This window comes from Hemitrygon akajei, chromosome 1, assembly GCF_048418815.1.
Source record: "Hemitrygon akajei chromosome 1, sHemAka1.3, whole genome shotgun sequence".
NCBI classification, from domain to species: domain Eukaryota; kingdom Metazoa; phylum Chordata; class Chondrichthyes; order Myliobatiformes; family Dasyatidae; genus Hemitrygon; species Hemitrygon akajei.
This window is the reverse complement of record NC_133124.1, coordinates 36,599,356-36,625,615: the sequence shown is the minus strand read 5'-3', so window position 1 is coordinate 36,625,615 and position 26,260 is coordinate 36,599,356. Positions and strand designations below refer to the sequence as shown.

Genomic DNA, 26,260 nt, shown 5'->3' with positions numbered 1-26,260 from the left:
ATACTAGAATATAAAAGCAATGATATAATACTTAAGACTTTATAAAGCATTGATGAGGCATCACTTGGAGCATTCTGAGCAGTTTTGGTCTCTTTATCTAAGTGAGGATGTGTTGGCATTGGAGAGGATCTAGAAGGGGTTCACAAGAATGATCCCTGGAATGAAACTTTTAATTTTGAGAAGCTTTTGATGGATTGGGATTGTACTCGCTGGAGTTTAAAAGAGTCAAGAGGAATCTAATTGAAACCTATCAAATACTGAAATGCCTGCAACCTATTGAATACTGAAAGGCCTGCATAGAGTAGACAGGGAGAGAATGGTAGGACCAGAGGTCAGAGCCTCAGAATAAAAGGATTCTGAGAATCCTTTAGAATAGAGATGAGGAAGAATTTCTTTAGCTAGTTTGAGGTGAATCTGGAATTCATTGCACCAGGTGGCTGTTGAGACCAGTTCATTTGGTTATATATAAATTGATGGGTTGGTAGGTTCTTGATTAGTCAGGGTGTCAAAAATTACAGGGAGAAAGCAGGAGAATGGGGTTAAGACAGATATAAATCATCCATGAGCAGACTTGATTGGTTGAATCGAATAATTCTGTTCCCATTTTGTTACAGTCTTAGTATTTTCTTTAAGTGCTTTATGCATTATTTTTAAACTTTCTAAAAATAGGTTTCAATATTAAATTTAAACAATTTATTTAATGGCATATGCATAGCATCTAAGATGATTCACTGTTATTGAACCTGTCAGTCTGATTTTTCTGAGTGCTTTTTAGATATATTTCCTGTAGTGACATCACAATTTACTTCATGCTTATGCCTCAGTTGGCTCAACTGCATAAATCTGAATCTTTCAAGGGCCTTCTTTTCTTGTGTTGTGAAAGTCAAATGTTTAACATTTTTACTTCCCTTGAAAATAAATACAAGAAAAGTGCATGAGAAGGATATTGATGATGTTGTGCCTGTTCCACCATTCACTAAGATCGCTGCAGATTTTTTTGACCTTTCTACTGTTTTCCTATTCTTACTACATATCCTCTTGTTTCCTAAATATATAAAAAGTTCTGTTGATTTCTGCCTTGAATCAATGTAACAACAAAGCCTCTACAGCCCTTTTCAGAATATTTGATAATATTCAACATGTGAAGAAATGAATGGTAATGAGAAGTACTGCAGCTGCTAGTTCAGGGCCATTGGTCACTTTAGAGACTTAATTTGGACGCTGACAAGTAACTGACAATGGAGCTGCTGGCTGACAAATAGCTAGCAGCTATAATTTGGAGATGAAGGTGACTGTAGATTCATGGAAGTACACACAACTGTATACCAAATATAGTTAAGATAGTTTAATGATATAACTCACAACAACTAATGGGTCATTTAGGTTTACAACTTGCTCTTAAACCTGCTGGCTCTGTTTCAGAGATCTTGAGAGTAAATAATATGGAAAATCTTCTGGAGAACGGGATAAACAGCTAGACTACGAAATAAATCTCTTGTGCTTAAAATTACTTCAGTTGCGCCTGCAGAAAGAAATACAAACATAAGTTCAGTAAGAGCAAAGTTTATTATGTAGCTAAGATTTTTGGGTAGTTATTTCTGAAAAGGTGGATTTCCTAAACTAGAACAGCTGTAATGCAGCCAGTACTGTAATCTGTGGTTCTAGGCACCATAGCTGGGGAAAAATTATCTCTGTATCAAACCATTAAGAACTTTGTGTGTTTCTGTCAGATCTTTCATTCTCCTAATAGACATTCGGGTAACTTTGTCTATTCTCTCCTCACATGAACAAGCTCTATATATTGGGTATCATTCTGGTGAACGTCTTGTATGTCTTCTGTTACAAGTATATGCTTCTGTTGTTAGGAAGACCAAGTCAGATTGATATCACTTGAGTTGCACTCAAATTCTCTTGTAAAATAGCCAACAAAATGTTCCGCTTTGTTATTGCCTGTTGAGATTGCATATAGGTGACTCCTGTGTGTAATCAGCATTCAGATAATGGAAGTTCATCTTTGCAGAATTTGCAAATCGCTACTTAAAAATTTGAGATATGGAATAACATTTGCTGTTATAGAATTTAAGTAGAAACAAAATAAATAAATATAACTCTTATTTCTTGATGCATGTGCAGTTAATGGGTTTGCATTCTGGAAACTTGTAATAAAGGCATTTTTCTAGGAGCACAAACACCGATAACATGGGGTTAGACTGTTTTAACTTTCATTGATTCATACATAACGACACCTAGGTCCCTCTGAAGACCAGTGCTTTTCAGTTTCTCACCATTTAAATAAAAGAACCTTTCTATTTTGCTTCTAAAGAGGACACCTTTGCATTATTCCACAATACATTTCATCTACCATATCCTCACGGAGCTCAGTTTGTTTATATCCTTGATGCTCCTTTACATTTTCCAGCTGACCTATCCAGTAGCCTAGATTTGTACCATCAGCAATCATGAATGCACTTGATTTCTCCCATCTAAATCATTAATGTAGATTATAAACAACTGGAGCCCCAGCACTCATACTCATGTCACCTCATTTGTTAGTCTCCCAACTTTTTAAGAGACTCTTGGATAGGTATGGAGCTTAGAGAAATAGAGGGCTATGGGTAATCTTATGTAATTTCTAAAGTAAGTACGTGTTCAGCACAGCACTGAGGGCCGAAGGGCCTGTATTGTGCTGTAGGTTTTGTATGTAACCTAGAATGATCTGTTTATTCCTATTCTGTTTTCTGCCCATTAATCAATTCTCAACTGGCATCAGTAAATTATCTCCAATACAACATGCTGCAATTTTGTTTAATAATTTCTTGTGTAGCATCTCCAAAGATTAAATACACTGCCTCAACTTGTTCACCCTAATCTAATCTGCTATTTACAAACTCAAAGAAATTCCAAATGGTCTCAGTTTTAACGAATCCATGTGGCATAACCAATCAGCATTCATGAATTTATTGCTTTCTTCAATTAATTTCTTCAAAGTTAGTGTTTACTAACATTAATTTCTTTGAACCCCTTAGTTACCACAGCTCAATCGAGTTCCATGATTGCTGGGAAGTTTCCTGTATCTGTAATGTCAGAGAAAAAGACAATTTGTATATGAGCCACAATAAAATTTTGCCATTTTCCTTCTTTCATTTTTTTAAATGTCTCTTGTTAACCTACTCATGCATTCTACTTTCCCTTTCTTTATTAATGCTTTGATCCTTTGCTGAATTCTGAAATTTACCGTTAGTTGTGTTTGTTGCTTTTAGCAATCTAATTAACCTCTTCTTTTGATCTAATGTTATGCCATCTTTAATGTGAAAATCACCTCTGGAATACTTCTGATTTTTTTTAATCTTAAAGGGAAATACATTGTATTAATTCTACAGAAGATAGCAATTGTTTGTTTACTTTCATACTTTTAATTTGTAGCATTTCAAAGCCATCCTCAATATACTGGGTTAAGTTCAGGACTTGACCGCAGCAAGAGTGGCCTGGCCTGAACCCGGCTTGGTCTGGTGTTAGAAGATCTTCGACTAAGGGGGATATTCTTTTCGGTATGAGTTTCTTGTAGAGTTTATAGAGGGTGCAAAACAAGGAAATCAGTCTGTAGTTTTTAGGAATGTTGGGGTCTTTATTGGGTTTTAGGAGAGCAACAACTTTGGCTCTTCTCCACTTTTTAGGTATTTTTAATGAGCTTAGGCAACAGTTAAAAAGGGACAGAAGCCAGTGGACTGCTTTAGGTCCAAGATGTTTAAGGAATTCATTAAGAATCCCATCTATGCCAGCAGCTTTGTTGGATTTTAGCTGTGATACCTCATCCTTTAATTCTTCTAGGGTGAGAGGTGGGAAGTTGTTATTCCTGTTTGAGAGAGCTGACTCCATTTCCTAATATTGCTTTTTCTTTTGCCTCTGTTCTTTGTTATTTGGTTGACCATTTAGTACTAGTTGGTGGGCAACCTGACTGGGTGTTACAGCAGCAATTCTCTGTAGTGATCTATTGTCTGAGTTGAGTTTCCGAACAGTTGCCCATGCCTTCTTACAGTTGTTACGAACCCCGTAACTGGGATACTTACCAGCAAAGATAGAGGCGTCCGTTGGAGTCTGGTGATACTATTTTTAACAGTATTTATTAGCAAAAATACACAAAAATAATATCAATGCAAATATACAGATAATATACGTCATCAATACTAAACCTAAAAGTGCGGGTATAATAATAATCAATAAGAAATAAGCTCTATCGTTGTCTCGGGGATAATGAATTGTCCGATGGAAATCTAAAGTTCATTTCAGTTCATATAGGCTGCCGTCGTTTGTTTGTCGCTGTGTTGCAATTGTTGAAGAGAGAGAAAGATAGAAGAATGGGAACAGTTACCGCTAAGTGTTTTGCCAACCTTCCTTTATGATTTCGATCCGTCGGTGTCTCGTTGTTGTGGCCATTCAAGTGTGACCTCTCCTTTAGCTAAACCGTTCTTCCGTGATGAGCCCGCCACCCAGGCAAGGGAGGACACACACAAGCTCTCACCGGCTTCGCTATAAAACACTGTCACTGGATTTCTAGCGTTTCTCCTGGTGTGTCTAAGGGGTGTTCCCCAGACCTGTCTTTTATCCTCACTCACGTGGTCTCAGATGTCAATCAGGTTGGGATGATGCAATCCCTCAACCAGACCACTCTGGTTGTCCCCTGAGGGGTTTCAATGAATAGTACAGTACTCAATACACAATTCCTTCTCCAAGAGACAATAGCAGTAATCAGTGGTTCCGTTCCGCTTATGTCAGGAGACATTCTAAACCTTGTGTATTCTGCAGTGTCGATAACAACTGCCTTTGCTGTTATCCTGTGTCTCTCCCATTACTGACATGTTGTGTATCTCTCTCATTTCCTGGGTCTCAGACCCGAAATAATAGCAATCTTGCGATTCTCAAAAAGGAGGGGGCGACTTTGCACCCTTCTGCCCATCAGAGTTGCTCCACATTCATAACACTGTTCTTGGTCATGTCTGTGTTTTCTATCAGTTCCTGCCAATGATGTTGTCTCTCTTGGCTCAGTAGGGACAGAATTGACTCTCCCATTTCAATTGTGTCTTGACCAAATGGGTCTTGGTCGTATAAGTTGACATACTCATCATAACTTTGCTTGATATCACTAGTCAATCCCTGAATATATTTAGTTCTGCAGCCTCTAGGTATGTTCTGCTGTGCTACTTTCCAGAATAGTCGGACAAATTCATCATAATGGTCAGGTTCTGGTGGTATGGTATTGATAAGTTGATCAGGGGATTCTGCGAAAGATGTCCAATTTGATTTTCTCAGGTTAAATCTTGGTAGGTTCTTTGATGGTACAGATCTCAGAACTGGAAGGGATTCTACCTGGACTGGATGGTGTTGGGATTTGGGTATATGTTGGAGGACTGTTCACATGAAGAGGTTGGAGCTTGCTGAGGTAACAAAGGCAAGGTCTGGGTTGTATCCTTTTCTCCATCTGGCACTTGTGAAAGTAGGGGTGTCCTTTGACTCGTATAGTAGCTCAAGGCTGTTGTTTAGATTAGATTAGATTCAACTTTATTGTCATTGTGCTGAGTACAGATACAAAACCAATGAAATGCAATTAGCATCTAGCTAGAAGTGCAAAAGAAAGTATTTATAAAATAACTGCAAATAGAAATTAAGTGCTACAGCATACAAATATAAAGGTAGTGAGACAGTCCAACAGAGCCCATGATACAACTTCTTCTCCATTTGCATCGTCATCTTCATATCCTCAGTTGGTGCAATGGCTATTAAAGTCACCAATAATGAGGTACATTTTGTCCTGGAGATCTAGGTTATGTGGCCACATGAATGGTTCATTAGGGGGTTTGTAGACTGAGATGATATTTATGTGTTTTGTTTCAACTTTCAGAAGTTCTATTGAGCCAGCTTGGATGTTTGCTGTGTTCATTGCTGCAGATTTATCTTTAACAAAAATTGCACTTCCGTAGGTTTGGCTAGGGGTGTCAATAGCCAAGTGCATTCCTGGCACATAGGGTTGGTTGTTCAGCCTATGAGTTTCTTGTATGCACAGGATGTCCGGTTTTAAGTTTGCCAGCATTTCTGCTTTACTGTGGCTGAAGCCTTCAATGTTGTGGCTAACGACTTTCATGATTTCTAGTGGGCCGAGGCTTTATCTTTATCCCATTAGATCACTTGGTCGAACAGTTGCCTCGATAAGATGATGGCCCATTAACAGAATCCACTGTATTTATAGAGTAGAAATAGTTTGACACAGTAATATTCCCCCATCCTGATGCATTGTGATGTCCACATCCCAGACTCCAACTCACTATCTCTGAGCTGAATTTCATTGAGCTACAAACACTCATGGCAAATGCACTTGCCATAGATTCCACTTTTCACTTGTCACAAATTACAATGTCTTATGATTTTTGTTCTGCCCCTCTAATTTATGGCTATAGCACTGGAGGATGTACTACAAGTATAGTGGTTAGTGAGTCCGCTTTACAGTACCACTGTAAGATAGGGGTTTGATTTCTGCTGCTGTTTGTAAGGAGTTTGCACATTCTCACTGTGACGCGTGGGTTTCCTCCAGTGCTTTGGTTTCCTCCCCCATTCCAAAGGATGTATAAGTAAACTATGTTAGTGCTGGAAGTATGGCAACACTTGCAGGCAGCTCAGTACAGTACTTGCTGATTTGATTTGACGGAAACAATGCATTTTACTGTATATTTCAATGTGACAAATAAAGCTAATCTTTTGTTAAGCTTATTACTTCGACTGCATTGCTGAAATTAGATCTGTAAGTTCAGTGGACTCTGATTAATTAGGGCACATTGGGACCAGTACATTTGTCCCAATTAAGCAGCTGTCCCAGTTAGCTGGTTTCATGGAAATATTTTAAAAAGGTATTAAAAAAAAGGCAAGCTATACACTGTTTAACTGAGTAATAAATTCTGTATTTAAGTGGAGTTACAACATACTAGAACACTACCAAAGCTACTACAGCACTATGTAACTGTATTAGTTCTTAATAATTATCAATGGAGAAATTCATTCTGTGTATGCTGATGTATTCTTTTGATTGATTATAAGTGAGCAAAATCAGCACAAACACTTTATGCAGTTCGGAACAGTGCTTTCAATGTTTACATCCTCTAAATCTTTATTTCCATTGTAACATTCAACATGATTGTCGACACCTTCAAATTCTTTGTAGTTCCTAACTTGTTGAAATAGTGAGAGCGTTTCCCTCCGGGCTGTTTCTGCATCTTCAAGTGGCAGTGAGCAAAACTGTTCTAAATTGTCTTTCTTTTACAACTCGCCAACTATTAGTGTCAGAAAATTCATTGCTTTTTGGGCATAGACGTATGAAACTGACATTATTTAAAACTCTTCGCTCTAAGCATGATGTAGTTTCTAACCACACAAGTGCACATGACTGGTGCTAGTTAGAAACTGTTTGGCAACAGTCTCCTGTCCCAATTAAGTGGCATGGTTTCCCAAATAAATGAGGGGAGGGGAATCCCAGCAATTTTCTCGACCAGTTTTTGTTCTTTAAGAGTTGTCCCAAGTAAGCAGCTGCCTTGATAAGATGATGACCCAGTAATAGAATCCACTGTATTTGTAGAGTAGAAATAGTTTGACACCTTAAAAGCTATGTTAATGTAGCAATGTATGTAGGACTTTTTCTTTACACGAGACCTCAAGGTACAAAGTACTGTCTCACACAAGATCTAGAGCATATTGTTTCATAATACAAGCCTAACATATGTGAAGGCCATTCCTCCAAAGCAATTTCAATATGACCCCTGCTTTTTGTGATTTTTTAAAAATAAATATAACCATATAACCATATAAAAATTAAAGCATGGAAACAGGCCATCTTAGCCCTTCTAGTCTGTGCCAAATGCTTACTCTCACCCAGTCCCACTGACCCGCACTCAGCCCATAATCCTCCATCCTTTTCCTGTCCATATACCTATCCAATTTTACTTTAAATGACAATACCGAACCTGCCTCTACCACTTCTACTGGAAGCTCATTCCACACAAATTACTTGGATGAGGAAGTGGAGGGGTGTCTTAGTAAGTTTATAGATAACATAAAGCTTGTAGGTTTTGTGGATAGTGTAGAGGGTTGTCAACAGTTAAGTAGATAAAGACAGACTGCATAGTTGAGTGGAGAAATGGCAGATGGAGCTCAATCCTGTAAAGTGTGAAGTTGTATAGTTTGGAAGATTGAAATTAAAAGTGGAGTATAAAACTAGTGGCAGGATTCTTAGCAATGTGGAGGAACAGAGGGATCTTGGAGTCTAAATCCATAGTTTCCGTACAAGTTGATAGAGTGGTTAAGAATGCATATAGTATCCTGGCCTTTCTTAGTTGGGGGAGTGAGTTCAAAAGCTGTGAGGTAATGTTGCAGCTCTAAAATTCTCAGTATTGTGTTCAGTTCTGGTTGCATCATTACAGGAAAGATGAGGAGAGATTTACCTGGATGCTTCCTTGATTAGAGAACATGTCTTATGAGTAATGTCTGAGCGAGTTCAGGCTTTTCTCTTTGAAACAACAGAGGATCAATGGCGTCATGATAGAGGTGCGTAAGATTATGAGAAGCATTGGTAGAATGGATAGCCAGCAACTTTTTGCCAGGGTGGCAATGGGTAATACTCGAGATCATCTGTTTAAGGTGAGTGGAGGAATGTTTAGGGGAGGTGGAGCCCAGAGGTATTTTTTTTCTCTCTGTACAGAAAGTGGTTGGTGCCTGGAATGCACTGTGGGAGTGGTGGTAGAGGCTGATACAATAGGGATGTTTAAAAGACTCTTGGTTAGACGAACAGATGTAAGCAAAATGGAGGGAGATGGACTGTGTACAAGGGAAAGATTAGATGGGTCATGGGATATGTTTATATAGGTTGGTACAATATCATGGGCTGATGGGCCTTTGCTGTACTGTTCTATGTAAAACTAGCAGTGTAAGTAAGTTGGGTTGTAGACTGAAAATTAAGTGCATTGTTGAGAATAGGGTAAGCTTGGTCATAAACAATTAGGTTGGGAGTGATAGGAGCAAACAAAGTTACCCACCAAGCATGCCCTACACGTGCATTTTTACAACATTGAATCAGTTATTGTTGGCCAGATTTGAAGAGTTATGATGCTATTTCAAGCCTGAGGTCTTATCTCACCTGCTCTATCCAACATAATTTCATTTTCAGGATGTTTAAAATTGTCTATATTAAAGCATTTGAAAATAAAAATGCAAATTTTTAATTGAATTGTTATTGGAACAGGAGCCAATATAGAACACAATAAGATGGAAAGATTATGAAAAAAGCAGCAGGTTTGTCTGAGCAAGCTTATGAAAGATGGGAGGCCTGCTAGTAGAGTATTGGAATAGTTAAGTCTATGAATAGCAAAGATACGCAAGAGGGTTTAGTCACCCGAGTGAGCTGAGGCACAATTTTGAATGTTACACTGAAGCAAGCAGTCAAACCTGGTAATGGAGTGGAATTGGCTCTGAGACAATAGTAATAAATGGCATTACTCAGCTTCAGTTTCCAGGGAGCCAAATTTGTGATGAAGACTATAGAGCACATCTCCATTGCCATCATGTTATTTAATAATGAAAAATATGCTTGTATAATAATAGTTTCTGGATAAATTGTCTATGGAATTTGTAACAAGTGCTCTAGAGAGGTTGTGCAGACTTGGACTTATCACAGCATATACTGTATGTGTAACCTGGTACTATTCATGGTCATCTGCTGCTGTAGCCCATCCACTTCATAGCTTGGTGTGTTGTGAGATGCTCTTCTGCGCGCCACTGTGGTACTGAGTTACTGTCACCTTTTTGTCAGCTTGAACAAGTCTGACCATTCAACTCTGACCTCTCTCATTAACAAAGCAGTTTTGTCCACAGAACTACAACTCACTGGGTGTTTTTTGTTTCTTGCACCATTCTGTAAACTAGAGACCATTGTGTGTGAAAATCACAGAAGATCAGCAGTTTCTGAGAAACACAAACTATCCCATCTGGCACCAACAATCATTCTATGGTCAAAGCCACTAAGATTAGGCTTCTTCCCCATTCTGACACTTGGTCTGAACAACAACTGAACCTCTTGACTATGTCTGCATGCTGTATTGCATTGAGTTGCTGCTACGTGTTATTTGTATTTATAAGCAAGTGTAAAGGTGTACGTAATAAAGTGGCCACTTTATTATCTTCTAATGTTAATATCAAAGCATGGCATGGAGAAAAAAGTCAAAATACCAAAATTACTATTTTTCACACTTTTGCTCCAACCCTGTGACTTAATACAAATATTGTATGACTCGGTCCTGTAAATTAACGATAGAAGCAATAGGAAGATATGGTGGGAGTCCATTAGACCATAAGACAAAGGAGCAGAACTTGGCTATTCGGCCATTTGAGTCTGCTCCACCATTTTATCATGAACTGATCCATTCTCCCATTTAGTGCCACTCCCCCGCCTTCTCACCATAACCTTTGATGCCCGGGCTACTCAGATACCTATCAATCTCTGTCTTAAATGCACCCAATGACTTGACCTCCACTGCCACCCATGGCAACAAATTCCACAGATTCACCACCCTCTGGCTAAAAAATTCCTTCGCATCTCTGTTTGAATGGGTGCTCTTCAATCCTTAAGTCATACCCTGTTGTACTAGACTCCCCCACCATGGGAAACAACTTTGCTACATCCACTCTGTCCATGCCTTTCAACATTCAAAATGTTTCCATGAGGTCCCCCCTCATTCTTTTAAACTCCAAGGAGTACAGTCCAAGAGCGGTCAAACGTTCCTCATATGTTAACCCTCTCATTCCTGGAATCATTTTTGTGAATCTTCTCTGAACCCTCTCCAATGTCAGCACATCCTTTCTTAAATAAGGAGCCCAAAACTGCACACAGTACTCCAAGTGAGGTCTTATCAGTGCCTTATAGAGCCTCAACATCACATCCTTGCTCCTCTACTCTATTCCTCTAGAAATGAATGCCAACATTGCATTTGCCTTCTTCACCACCGACTCAACCTGGAGGTTAACCTTAAGGGTATCCTGCACGAGGACTCCCAAGTCCCGTTGCATCTCAGAACTTTGAATTCTCTCCCCATTTAAATAATAGTCTGCCAGTTTATTTCTTCTACCAAAGTGCATGACCATACACTTTCCAACATTGCATTTCATTTGTCACTTCTTTGCCCATTCTCCCAATCTATACAAGTCTCTCTACAGACTCTCTGCTTCCTCAGCACTACCAGCCCCTCCACCTATCTTTGTATCATCAGCAAAATTAGCCACAAAGCCATCTATTCCATAAAGCAAATCGTTGATATACAACGTAAAAAGAAGCGGCTCCTACACTGACCCCTGTGGAACACCACTGGTAACCGACAGCCAACCAGAATGGGATCCCTTTATTCCTACTCTCTACTTCCTGCCAATCAGCCAACGCTCTATCCATGTGTGTAACTTTCCCCTAATTCCATGGGCTTTTATCTTGTTTAGCAGCCTCATGTGTGGCACCTTGTCAAAGGCCTTCTGAAAATCCAAATACACAACATCCACTGCATCTCCCTTGTCTAGCCTACTTGTAATTTCTTCAAAAAATTGCAATAGGTTTGTCAGGCAGGATTTTCTAATATTTAATTAGACAACTATTAGACAATTCAGGGTGTAGAATTATGAAGAGTGTATGTGAGTTTTAACATGTGTATAAAATTCTGGGTGAGGATCTAAAACTGAATATAGCAGATAAATAGTCACATGGAAACTACTTTTTATTTCATAATTCAGAGACATGACTATGAAATGGTCAGTTCATGGATTTTTTTGTTTTATGTTGACATTCCTAGTTTTTAGCAGTTATTGTAGTAGAGATATTTAATTCAGTTAAGTAGGATCACCTTGGTTTCATTTTCTCAATTTCATAAATGGAGAAATTCTACTCTGTGTAGAAGTCATTCATTCCTGGGACCTTTTCTGTTAGATCACCAGGACCTTATTCTAAATCTTCTCAATTTCTATTTCCAGAGGACTAAAACTGAACATATTTTAAATGTAGCTGTACAAAAGCTTTTTCAAATGTTATTCCCTTTTATTATATTGAACTGTTCTGATTTTTTATTTCCCTAACTTACCCGTGACTATGAAATGCTGATTCTGAAATTGCAGAGATTCAATTTATATTGCTTGTTATACATTACCCTGTTGCAGTAATACACAGTTTGCCATTAATTTCAGGACAGATTGAGAATGGAAAGAAACCAAGAATACAATGAATTATTAAGAGAACAAGATAAATATGAGCAATTAAGAAGAGATGGCAGGTGGATTCCAAAGGTGACATTTTTTTCTTCTGAAATGAAATGAAAGTAGTACTGATAATTAAGCAGCATTAATGCCAAATCAAAAATATAGTTAATGCTGTCCTAACTAAATTGTGTTTTAAAAATCTTACAGGATGTTCTGCCCTTTGTACCTGTGTTAGTTCTTTAAATGAAAGATCCAAGTAAATCTTACTACCTTCCTCTCACCTAATGCAATGCAAATTCCCTTTTTGAAGCTTACAATTAAATCTGCCTGCATATCCCTTTCAGGCATTGGATTTCAAATCATTAGTTGCTGCCTTTACTGTTAGTCCATATTCCCCCAGTAAATGTCTCTTTTATCATTCTCCCTGTATTCATCTGTCAAAACCCACAAAATTCATAACATTTCTATCAAATATTCCCATTACCACCTTTGTTTAAAAAAGAATGATCTCAGTTTTTCTAATCCTAAACTTAATTTCCATTAGAACTCAAATTCTCTATTTTGGGTGGTCGTGTCATAAATTTCTTCTGGACTCTTTGCAAGGTTTTAAACCTTCTTCATTTAGGGTTATTATGGTTATCGGAATTGAAGTCAGGACACTCAGCCTTCAAAGATTTGATCTTATGAATTCATAGTCTCCACTTCACCCTCTTTAAAATTACACTATTTACCTTGTCTATCATTTTGTCTTTCACACTGCATCTCTTCTTCTTTTTGTGTATTAAATTTGACTTGCCTAATTAACCATTATGACCTGTCCTTTTGAAATCGGCTACTGCACTGCTCAGTTAAAGTTTTAATTGTATGTTATATGTAAACTTTTAATTATACCCTATATACCAAATGCATCCACTTTTAATGCCAAAGAGAGCAGCAATGAACTCCCTTCAGTCTAGAAGTCAGAGATTTACTACTGCTGTTTTATATAGTTGACCATAGACCTTTTAATTGTATTGTATGTTATAGTTTCTTTACTGAAAATGTTGTTTGAATGCAAGCTGTCAGTGCCTCTGTTTGAATTCCATATAATGCTTCTATCTTACTTACCACCCCTCATAACTGTTTCTCATTTGTGTTTTGTCTGCCAGTTTTTATTTACTGTTAATGTTTGGAAAAAAATGCCTACTTATTGTCATTATTTATATCCAAAGATAGAAAATACATTTAATTGTAATATGTTTTATAAGTGCATTTTTAACTTTTACAGCTACTTGTGAAATTTATTTGGGTACTAACTAATTCCTTTTAAAATTCTAACTAATACTATAAGGAAAATATTGATCCTTCGGATGAATCCGGATTTCAGGCTGCACGTCACTTAAGATCTGGTCAACAACCACATGAATCTGTTTCTTATAAGAATGATGCACGTACAATGGAGGCCTACGAAAAGTTGTTGAATAAAAAGCGTCAGGAAGAGGATAGATATCGCAGTTCTGATGATCCTGAGGTTGGTCATCGAAGGTAATAGTATTAATAAAGCATTTGTAGACTAAATTAATAATGAGCTGTATTGATTATTGAACACATTTTGGTAATTTTGATGTATGGTTTTGTTGAAAATACTTCATTTAAAATCATCTTTAAAACAGCTTGTATGAATTGTTTATTTAAAATAACAAATTTTAGATTTATATCTGCTCAAATAGAATCATTACCTTTTAAAATCATTTTCTTTCCATCAAGTCAGATTTCATTTGTGATATTTCCATTGGTTTCAAGGAATGAACACTTTGATAGGCTGTTCTGCTTTTTGATGTTTGGTCATTAGATTTAATCAGACATTTTAGAACCTTGAATGAAGAAAGATTTTAAGCCAGCTTTTACTTCCAGTTATAACTGTCATCCTGCCGTAAGTTACCTGGTTAAACAATTTCTAGTTATATTAAAAGTAAATAGTTACTTTTTGTAACAAGAGAATTTTGGGGCAATTCAAAATCACTTCACTTGGTCTCGCAAACACGAGGAAATCTGCAGATGCTGGAAATTCAAGCAACACACACAAAATGCTGGTGGAACGCAGCAGGCCAGGCAGCATCTTCAAGGATCTCGGCCCAAAACGTCGACAGTGCTTCTTCCTATAGATGCTGCCTGGCCTGCTGCGTTCTACCAGCATTTTGTGTGTGTCAGTTGGTCTTGATCACTTGCCTATTTTTTGAGATTTATTTTGGTGTGGTAGAGTTAATCATTTCTATTTTAACATACCAAGTTTAGTTTGGGTTCCTGACAAGGAGTAAAAAAAATTCTTTCTTTCTTTTTCCATCTTTTTATTATCATTATTAATAACAACAAAATAAAATTGGTACATAGATAATGGGATTACAAACGTACATATTTCAACTAACTATAAAAGATTACAAGAACAACGATTACAGTATAAATAAGTATTCCCACATCGTAAATGATACAATATACAAACAGACAAGGCAAACCTAGGTGTATCATAATATAAAATAAAAAGAAATAAGAAAAAGGAAAAAAGAAAAAAAATCATTGCAAAAAAAACTAATCTAAAAATCTAATAACTAAAAGAAGAAAAAAAACAAAAAAGAAAAAAGAAAAAAGAGAAAGAAAAAAAAGGCTGTTTGTAATATCTCACAAAAATACAAAATCATCAGTGTCGTCAACTCCAATCCTCTTGACATATATGAAATCAAAACTGAAAAATCAAATAGGCCTGGAACATCATATGAAAATATTGAATAAATGGTCTCCATATCTTTTCAAATTTAGTAGAAGTGTCAAATACATCACTTCTAATTTTTTCTAAATTTAAACATAACATAGTTTGAGAAAACCAATGAAATACAGTAGGAGGATTAATTTCCTTCCAATTCAACAAAATAGATCTTCTAGCCATTAGTGTAAGAAATGCAATCATTCGACAAGCGGAAGAAGATAAATGAAGTGAGTCCATCATTGGTAAACCAAAAATTGCGGTAATAGGAGTAGAAAAACTGTGATGATGAGCAAGCTTTGTGGACTCAATTCATAACCAGCCAGGCAAGGGCAGGCTCAAAAGTAACAGGTGATTCAGATAGGAAAACAGGATTTGGGCATTAAAGATTTCCAACATGTTTGAATTGGATTTAAATCAGGTTTCTGCTTTTTAAAGGGCAGTCTGCAAACTACCTGCCGTCAAATATTCAGATTTCTTATCTGTGATTAGTTGGTGATTATAGGAAAACCTGGCAAACTGGGCAGCACCTGTGGAAATGGAAATGTTAACAATCCTGCTGTGGAAATGTTTAAGAGGTAGGGGAAAGTGTAGTGGAGAAAAGAATGAGAAGGAAGATGCGACTGAGTGGAAAGTAGAGAATGAATTACTCTATTACACTCTTTCCTTATTGAAGCTTTCTCACCTTTACCCATTTTCATTGCAAACTGAAATTGTGTGCTGTGTAATATTTTTGTAATTTTAACTTCTGTAATTTTACTCATGAGGAGTCAAGACCAAATGGTAAGAGGATAGGTAATGACTGTATCCAGGCCTCAATGATGATTCATTTCCCATTTAAAATCTTGCCTTTTTCTTTTTCAATTATCATAGCCCAGGTTTTGTAGCATATCATTTACTATTGTTGGCTCTCAACATTTGTTGGCTTTCATAGTTATGGGAAATTGAGATAAGGTTATGAATTTTACAAGGGGATCTGTAATCTATGCAACAGTTAAATTGCTTTAGCTGATCAGTTAAAGAATAATTGCTGTAATATTCAGTCCTAATTAGGAAGTGTAAATTGAATATCAGAATCAGGTTCATTATTACTGACATACAGTACTGTGAAAAAATCTTAGGCACCCTAGATTTCTTATATAAATTTTGTTTTTGATTTTTTTTATCTTCTGCATTAGTGTGTGTCAGTAGAAAAGAGCAAATTTTAGATTTTGAAATATTTAATTTTTTGGAAAATGAATGTTATGGAGAACTTTTTTGTATTTCGTTAAAGAAAGTAACATATTAAGTAGTAGAGCAACACGAGGAAATCTGCAGATGCTGGAAATTCAAACAACAACACACACAAAATGCTGGTGGAACACAGCAGGCCAGGCAGCATCTATAGGGAGAAGCGCTGTTGACGTTTCGGGCTGAGACCCTTCGTCAGGACTAATCGAAAGGATACTATCTTTCCTTTCGGTTAGTCCTGGCGAAGGGTCTCGGCCCGAAACCTCGACAGCGCTTCTCCCTATAGATGCTGCCTGGCCTGCTGTGTTCCACCAGCATTTTGTGTGTGTGGTTATATTAAGTAGTAGACCACTTTTCAAATAAAAACTTTATTACTTTGTTGGTATATACCCCTATGTATGATTAAACAAAAAAAAAACCAAACAGGATGTTAGTGATCAATGACATAATGAGTTGAATGAACTAAACTATTGAGCTGAAACAGAAATGATGTAGAAGGAATCAAACTGGGTGAAGGACAACCAACCTAAAAGGTGAGGGTGTGGTAAATGTGAGAGTTTAGCCTTCAAATCATCAATTCTTTCACCATGGCAAGGCGAGTATAGAAACTAGACACAAGGTGATCATCCTGCATCAGCAATGTCTTTCCCAAGCAGATATTTCGCAGCAGGCAAGAGTTTCAAGATGTGCTGTCCATGCTCTTCTGAAGATGCACAAAGAAAGGGGCAAAGCTGAAGACCAGAAACACAGTGATCAGCCACAGAAACTGAGCGCAGCAGATGATAGATACATCAGACACATCCCTTCCTTGGAAGAGATACAATACTGCTATCTGCTCTGAACTCATAGAAACTACTGGAACCCAAGTACACCCCTCTACAGTCCGGAGATGTCTTGTCAGTAACGGTCTTCATGGAGGAGTTGCTTCCAAAAGGCCGTTCCTCTGAAGTGGAAACAAAGCCAGGAGATTCACCTATACACAAAAATAGAAGGACTGGAGTGCTCTGGACTGATGAATCAAAATTTGAAGTTTTTTGGCTCAGGAAGCAATTTGTTTGTAGAAGAGCTGGAAAGCACTACATGAATGTCTGTAGCCAACAGTGAACACAGTGGAGGTTTCCCGCAGGCTTGGGACAGCATTTCTGCAAATGGAATTGGTGATCTGGTTAGTGTTAATGGAATCCTCAGTGTAGAGAAGTATAAGCAGATTCTGATCCGTCATGCAATACCATCAGGGAGGCATCTGATCGGTCTCAGTTTCATTCTACAGCAGGACAATGGTCCCAAATACATGACCAAGGTCATGAAGAACTATTTTCAGCAAAAAGAAGGACAAGATGTTCTACAACAGATGGTATTCCCTCCACAGAGCACTGATCTCAACATCTTTGAGGCTGTGCGCGATTACCTGGAGAGACAAAAGCAAGTGAGACCAACCAAGTTCAGCAGAGAACTGTGGTAAGTTCTCCAAGATACTTGGAATAACCTACCAGCCAGTTTTCTTCAACTATAGATTATTCCATTCTAAAACTGCCTGACGGTGTACCTAAGAGAATTGATGAAGTTTTAAAGGCAAAGGCTGGTCACATCAAATATTGATTTGATTTAGTTTTTACTGGTTACTGCTCTTTATAGTAATTTGTTTGACATTTAAAAATTTTTCATTTCATAATTTTTGAAATCATCTTGGCTTTACAAATTTTTTTTACATGTTGCTTAAGACACAGTACTGTATGTCATGAAATTTGTTTTTTGGCAGCCGTACAGTGACTACATAAAAAGTTACTATAAGTTACAAAGTGAAACACATAAAAATAAATAGTAGGAAAAAAGAGAACTAAATAGTGAGAGTGTTTATGGATTCATGAACCTTTCCAAAATCTGATGGTGGAGGGAAAGGAGCTATTCGTATAACATGACAGTGCTTTCTTAAACTCCTATACCTCCTTTCTGAGAAGAGGGCATGTTCTGGATGGTGAGGGTTCCTAATGATTGATGCTGCCGCTTTGAGCCACTGCTTTTTTAAGATTTCCTCAATGGTGGGGAGGTTAGTACCCATGATGAAGCTGGCTGAGTCTACAAACCTCTGCAGCTTTTTTTTGATCCTGTCTACAAACCTCTGCAGCTTTTTTTGATCATGGTATGGAGCCTCCATGCTATGCAGTGATGAAATCAGTCAGAATGCACTTTACAGTACATCTTATTTATATCTAACTTAGTGCCAAATGTCTTACGTAGGCAAAATAAAAGAATGGAAAAGAAGGTCAGATTAAAAGAGAGAGTGTTATTTTTATCAACTTCTCTGACATCTAATGTCGGTGAAAGATTTTTTTTTGCCAGAGTGGATGTTTATTTATTTAATGATACAGTGTGGAGTGCGCCACCCCAGCAATCCCACAACCCTAATTAATCATAACCTAATCATGGGACAATTTATAAAGAGACCAATTAACCTTCCTGGTACATCTTTGGACTGTGGGAGGAAATTGGAACACTTGGGGAAAACTTGTGCATTCCACCGGGAATAGAGTACAGAGATTCCTTACAGTATGCTGCTGGAATTGAACTGCAAACTTTGGTTTTTTTTTATTATTGGTTTTTTATGCATTTTCTACAACACTACAAATAAAAAAAAACCCAAACCAAAATAAAAAAATTAATACAATGCAAAAATAAACATACAATAATAATATAATACAAAAAAGATCATTGAGAAAGCAAAACTGCAAACTTTGGAATGCCTTGAGCTGTAATAGCATAGTGCTGACTGCTATGTTATCATGGCACCCAATTTTAGCACTGTTGTGTTTGATCGGTGGAATTGCAGTGGCTGTGCACTGCCGAGAGCTGCACCATCAATCTGCAGGACATGTCGTTTTACGCTAAATATATATCTTTTCTTTGCTTGCTATTTTGATTCATATACTGTGTATGTTTTGTGCCTTGGCTCCAGAGGAAAGCTGTATTCATGTATCGTTGAATGATAGTTAAAATTGAATTTGATTTGATCTTTATTAATATGCCAATCATATTTGCAGTTAAACAAAATTTCAAACTATTTGAACTATAGATTATTCCATTCCAGAAATGTACAGACACAAACAGAAAGATCAGGGGATTATGAAAATAATTTTCCAGATTCAAGCAAGTACTTTCAGAGATTGAAAAATGAATACAGGTGAATAATGCTTTAAAGATATTGATATAATTTTGAGATTCTTGTTTCTCTTTATGTTGCATAATCTTTATTGTCTCCCACTTCCTAACTAAGTTGATCAAACACTTTCCATGTACTCTGATTTTACTTCTAGTTCACTATTAACAACTACAAATTTCTTTGTACCCTTTTGAGAGTCCGTGGGATTTCTGCTATAATTTGTTTATAAAATCCTGTCCTTTTAATTTTGACTTGTAGTCCACGTCCATTGTTCAATTAGCTCTTGCTGCATACATCTGGATGTCCTACAATGCTTATATATTTTCCAGTCATACTTTCCAGTGGTGTAGTACTAAAAAGCAAGGAAGTTGCATCAAAATTGAATAGAACACTGGTTTGGTTGCAGAGTAGTGTGGAGAGTTTTGGTCTACATTTTACAAATGGAATACTGTATACAGACAAAGAGTAGTTTTTACCAAGTTGATTTCAAAACTAACCCAATTACTGAAATTACTAATTTTTGTAGTTCTCCAAAAATAGTGTTAAATTTTAAGAGGATCAAGACATTAGATCTACAAAAGTTTCACAAGGTGGCATGGTGGAGGCAGCTTATGGACAGATGGAGTTGATGGGCAATCCAAAACTAAACTAAAAAGTGGCAGAACCTATGCTGGATGGTGTCCAGTTTAGATGGTATAAGCTGTAAGAGTTTGTACAAACTTGTTTGTTTTCTCTGGAGCATCAGCAGCTGAGGAGAGACAGAATTTTTTTAATTATGAGAGGGAAGGTAGTCAGAATCATTTGCCAATGATAAAAATGTCAAATACTAAGATGAGGCAGGGGGGGAAAGATTAAAAGAGATTTGCAGGGCAAATTTTCTTTACGCAGACTGGTAGGTGCCTGAAACTGCCAAAGGTGGTAGTGGAAGCAGATACGTTAGTGACATTGAAGAAGCTTTAAGATAAATACCTGAATGTGCAGGGAAATAGATAATAGACAGTACGTGCAGGAGTAGGCCATTCGGCCCTTCTAGCCAGCACCACCATTCACTGTGATCATGGCTGATCATACACAATCAGTACCCCGTTCCTGCCCTCTCCCTTTATCCCTTGACCCCACTATCTATAAGAGCTCTATCTAACTCTCTCTTGAATGCATCCAGAGACTTGGCCTCCACTGCCTTCTGGGGCAGAGCATTCCACATATCCACCACTCTCTGGGTGAAAAAGTTTTTCTGCATCTGTGTTCTAAATGGCCTACCCCTTATTCTTAAACTGTGGCCTCTAGTTCTGGACTCACCCATCAGCGGGAACATGCTTCCTGCCTCCAGCGTGTCCAATCCCTTAATAATCTTATATGTTTCAATCAGATCCCCTCTCATCCTTCTAAATTCCAATGTATACAAGCCCAGTCGCTCCAATCTTTCAACATATGACAGTCCCGCCATTCCGGGAATTAACCTTGTGAACCTACGCTGCACTCCCTCAATAGCAAGAATATCCTTCCTCAAATTTGGAGACCAAAACTACACACAATACTCCAGGTGTGGTCTCCCCAGGGCCCTGTACAGCTGCAGAAGGACCTCTTTACTCCTATACTCAATTCCTCTTGTTATAAAGGCCAGCATGCCATTAGCTTTCTTCACTGCCTGCTGTGAGGGATATAGAGGAGGGATATAGACCATATGCAGGCAGAAGAGATTGAGTTTAATTCGACTTTTTTGGCAGGAACCTTGTTGGCTGAAGGGTCTGTTCCTATGTTCCACTGTTCCATGTTCAGGAAGTACCGATTTCAATGCAATAAATAATGTACAAACTGTGGTGCAATTAACTTGATACATCCATTGTCAATGCCTGTGAAATTGACAGTAATTCAAAATTTTCATAGGTAATTTAGAATATAAATCCCAAGATTGTTGTATTCCATACTTTTCTGCAGGCTATATATTTACATTTTGATTAATAGTAATTGAGTATAATTACTTGGATGTAAATTTAAATTATGCATGAATTAGTCTGACTGCAAAAACACCTGGAAGTGTGAAGCAGACACCAAGTAATCACTTGGAATATATGTTTTGATTTCTTGTGTATTGAAACAATTTCACCAGTTTCACAATGTGCTGGAGTTAAAATAACTATGTTTATCTCGTTCACTTTTTGTGATGGTTCAGTCATTGGAATTCATTACACTCCTAAAGCAAGTTGATTACTATTTCTGGAGCTGATTTTCAGCTGCAATTCTTTAAATTCATTAGCCAAGGCTTAGAGCAGGGAGGTCATAATAAAATTCAGAACATAACTAGTAATCATAGCTTGAGTTCCACTCAGACATTTATTTATCAAAGCGCAACCAAGATGTGAAAGGACTAGCAATGGTGTTTGGCAGAAAACTGTAAAGGTAAAGTCTGCAGAGAAGTATGGAATTACTTAAGCATTCTTCATTTAATTCACCACCAAAATTTTTCTGCTGTATGGGAGCCTGTAATCTATTAAATCAATACAGAATTATTTAATTTTACTACAGGCAGTACAAAGAGCGGTATGATCAGGAGCTACCACTGTACATTCAAGATGAATATAAGAAAGAATACAGAAGACGTCCTGTTTCAGCCACAGAAAAATCTAGGTAAAACATCCATTATATTGTGTTTTTGTAATTCTTAGCAAGGTATTCAGCAAGTATCTTCCTAAGAGCCAAACAAGCCAACTCCTTTTATACTTGTTTTTCTTTTTTGCTGCCTTGTCTTGTCTCGATCAGCATTGAGAAGTATAAGAGAGCTTTCAAAGTTCTTCATTAGAATCATAAAAATTTATATCACAGGACAGTAGTAAGTTTACAGTCAAAAGGGGTCCTTGGCCAAGTCCCGCTCTTGGTTCATAACCTTGTCAATTATTTAGTTGAAGCACTCGTTCAAATACATTTCTAAATGTGATGAGTGCCTTTGAGGCCATTGCCTCATTGTGTATTTTTTTCTCCTTTTCCAAATTAATGGATCTATTCCTCAGTGACCTCTATGCTGAAGGTAATGTTTTTTTTTCTGTTTACCTTGTCTAGGTGTTTCACATTTTAATTCACCTTGTATAGGTGTCTGACATTTTAATTCACCTTATTTGAACTTCTCAGTCTTTATTTTCCCAGAGAAAACAAATCCAGTCTACATAGTCTTTTCTTATAACTATACTTCTCCAGTCTTGGTAACATCCTTTCAAGTCCTTTCATATTTTTGCTATATTTTGGTGATTTAATCTCTGTGTGGTGCTCAAGCTGTGACTCCTACTTAGGTTTTCTGACTTTTAGTATGATCTATTTGCTGTCATATTCTATGCCTTGACCAATAAATCCTTTGGATTTTGTGTAAATTAAGATTTTTTGTAAATTAGGATCACCAACTTCAGATACGTTCAGGTTAATGAGAGGTGATTTAAAAATTTACGCTGGTAGTTCTCCATGCTTCATAGAAAACGTATTCAATTAATGAGAACTCTATGTAGCTAAAGGCTTGTGTATAACGTAAATGAGTGTACAGCAGAAAAGTACACATTTGTCATGTCAAAAATAGAGAGAAAATCAATGTTCTGCATTTCTTAGCCATCTTTTAATGTTGTATTTACAGGCAGTAGTTCTTAAAGCTTTAGAACTTGGGAGAATTGTATCCCTGTCCAGCAAAACTATTATCAGTTTTAAAAATAACTTTAACTTAATAAGATGCACTAGAATCTATTGTGTTTTGTGGAAATGAATTGCATATTTTTATCTACATGCCCATCTAGACTATCAATCAAGGCTGCAGAGAAACTTTTATTTTTCTGCCATTTTGTTATTATCCCTTTTGGATAAGTTGTAAAACCTAAGATCTGTCTTTCCTCAGATGAGCATAGATGGTGTAGTTTAATTAGTTAATTAATTTAATAGTATACTGAGGAGTAGGACCTTTGAGCCATGCTGTCCCAGCAACTCCTGGACCCTGATTAACCCTAATCTAATCACAGGACAATTTACAATGACCAATTAACCTGCCCAGTACGTCTTTGGACTGTGAGAGAAAACCGGAGCACCAGGGAAAAACCCCGCACATTCTGTGGGAAGGTGTACAGAGATTTCTTACAAAATGGTGCCAGAATTGAACTCTAATCTCTGGAATGTCCCAAGCAGTAATAGCATCGTGCCAACTGCTACACTACCATGGTGTCATATGAAAAAGGATCTAGTGCTTTCCTGGTGTATTTGACAAATAAACTCTTCTTGGGCTTTTAGCCAGGTACAGCTATTGACTTTAATCGATGTTTCAATGACAAACTTTGCCGTTTTCATCGGGGATGATGCCTGGGCATGTCCTGTCCAGTGTTATATATACCCCCATTGTCCATCATTCCCGATTGGTTAGTCCTCATCGCATCAGGTTTCCACTATCCTAACTTATTTACAGTTAAATTCCAGTTCTTGTGTAGAACGAGACCTTCATCTTTGTTAAAATTCCTTTCCTCTGTTTTATTTCAATGGCTTCCTTCACCAGGTGGTCTCAAAAATCATTGACGTGGCACAGTAGTGGTGTTATATGTAGCAAATAAGTGGTGTTATATGTATATGTACTTTGCTATTTATATCAAACAGTTTTTTGTGTTTAATCAGAGGAAGAAAGATTTATTATTTTTAGTTTTGCATCTATAATGGGGGCAATTACATTTTTTAATTATGGCTTGTCATCTGGTAATAATATCTCTGTCATAGTCTTAACATTTTTCGATTCCAATAGATATTTAATAAATGAAGTACATGATTCACCAAGAGAACGCTCCAAGTCTGCTTTAGTGAAAGATGATGCCATATTTGGTACTGGTTTATTATTAGGTAAGTCAGAAATTTATTAAATTTTATAAACTAATATGTTGGTTGCAAACTTATTAAGAAGTAGTATTTCTAAAGCAGGAATTAAGCAATTTTTCTCAGTGTATCTATATGAAAAAAAACATATAATTTGAGGCACTTTAACAATTCTAGTGTATTTGACAACTGTATGTCCATGATGGTTGTGTTAGACTTTTTGCTGCTGATGTTCTGGTTACCCTCCCCCTTCCCTCTCTCCACGGAGCAAAAGAAGGCAGGCACTGTCCTGCTGATATACAATGTGTTGCAGTTTAAGAAGGGGCATTCTTCATGGCACAGATTCACAACAGTGAAATCTGCAAAAAGTAAGTTCACATTTGATATTTGGGACAGAAACAAGTATGTGTAGTGTGTTGCTGGCATAAGTTCTGGCCCAGTGTTCTCCCTGAAACTTTCCAAATGGTGAAAAGGCATCATCTATTAATTTCCCCATGTTTTATAATTACTACTAAATGTATGTAAAATGGCTTAAATTATATGAACATTCTAGTCAGGAAATGGTTTATGATTATGCACAGTGCATTTTCAGTTGTCATCTTTTCCCAATTACATATGCTGCATTCCTTCTGTAGGGGGTTTGGGTGGGTGTCACAAGGAAGTATTTGGTTACTATCCACAAGACAAAATTGTAACCTGCATTGAGTAATTTTAACTCCATCCTGTTTAGTTATTAACTATTTAACTGCATTGCTAAAATGTAATGTTGGTGATTGGTAACACCAACACAAATATATCATTCCATATATGTCTTAAGCACATACATGTACAATGTTTATGATACATTATTTTTAATCCAATTATCGATCTCAGGACAATTTCTTTTTGGCTTTATTTACAACATTCTATATTTGATTAGTGACAAACAATAGACAAAAACTAGAAGGGATTATAAGTTGGGGTTAATTGCATTAGAGTAAGACATTTAGTATCTTTTTTTCTTGCATTTTGTTTTTTTTAATCACAAATGTTCATGCCTACATTTCCAATGAAAGCGGACTTTTAAAAATTAGAATGTTGTGATAATTCCTTCAAAAGGCTGGCATTCTTGATGTGTAGAGGGGGACTCAATATGCAATCCTAAGTTGCTGAAGATGGAGATGGAGCCATGGAGGTCAGATCTGTATGAGCACAAATGTATTTTCATGAGGATGGAACATTAGGACATCAGAATTGTTAAAGGTTGCAGTGTTGGAATTGGGACCAGCAGAATTAATGCCAAAATTAAAGGTATCAGGATTAGCAGTTGTGTGGTTGGGAAAGATTTGTACATGTGGTGGAGAATTTACAAGTGTCACTTGTGATATTTTTGGTGGGATGCATTAGAGGTATTTGAGGTATTAGAGAGGTACCTGTATCTGGACTGGCAGAATGTGACCAATGGAATCAGTGAGAGTGTGGTTGATCACTGGAACAATCATTGCCAGAGGTGGGGATTGATGACCGTTAAAATCAATGGTTCTGATTGGAGAAAGAGAAGGTCAAGGAACTGGATGTGTATAGGATTGGAGCTCTATGGGTATGAAGGGATAGAGTGGGCAAAGGATACATGTAAATTAATATTGGCCAGCATTGCATTCTGAAATTGGGAATATCAGGAAATCTCACTGATAATTTTTCCATTGAGGTTGGGTGACACTAGAACTAGAGGTCATGGGTTAAGAATGAAAGGTGAAGGTTTAAGGGGAACATGAGCGGGAACTTCTTCAGAAACCTAAACCCACAGAGGGTGGTGGGAGTGTGGGGCGAGCTGCCATCAGAAGTGGTGAATGCAGGTTCGATTTCAACATTTAAGAAAATTTGGACAGGTATATGGATGGTAGGGGTATGGAGGTGTATGGTCTGGTTGCAGGTCGATGGAACTAGGGAGATTTATAGTTTGGCATGGTCTAGATGGGAATGTTTTGTTTATTCCTACACCTAACCAAAAAACCAAGATGGCTGCAAAGTGCCTATGGGAGAATTTATCTCGCATTATGGGTATTCCG

The 26,260-nt window shown here is 37.2% G+C and overlaps 1 protein-coding gene across 5 annotated transcripts in view; it reads left to right on the top strand.

Annotated features, from left to right (window-relative positions):
- Window positions 1-26,260, top strand: part of cspp1a (centrosome and spindle pole associated protein 1a) — a 154,596-nt gene that overhangs the window by 24,455 nt on the left and 103,881 nt on the right. For all 5 annotated transcript variants that reach the window (XM_073040986.1, XM_073040996.1, XM_073040978.1 and 2 more), the window contains exons 6-10: window positions 12,253-12,351; window positions 13,595-13,788; window positions 19,317-19,409; window positions 21,915-22,016; window positions 24,145-24,239. In XM_073040986.1, coding sequence (XP_072897087.1) covers window positions 12,253-12,351; window positions 13,595-13,788; window positions 19,317-19,409; window positions 21,915-22,016; window positions 24,145-24,239 — 583 coding nt within the window. The remainder of the gene's footprint in view (window positions 1-12,252; window positions 12,352-13,594; window positions 13,789-19,316; window positions 19,410-21,914; window positions 22,017-24,144; window positions 24,240-26,260) is intronic.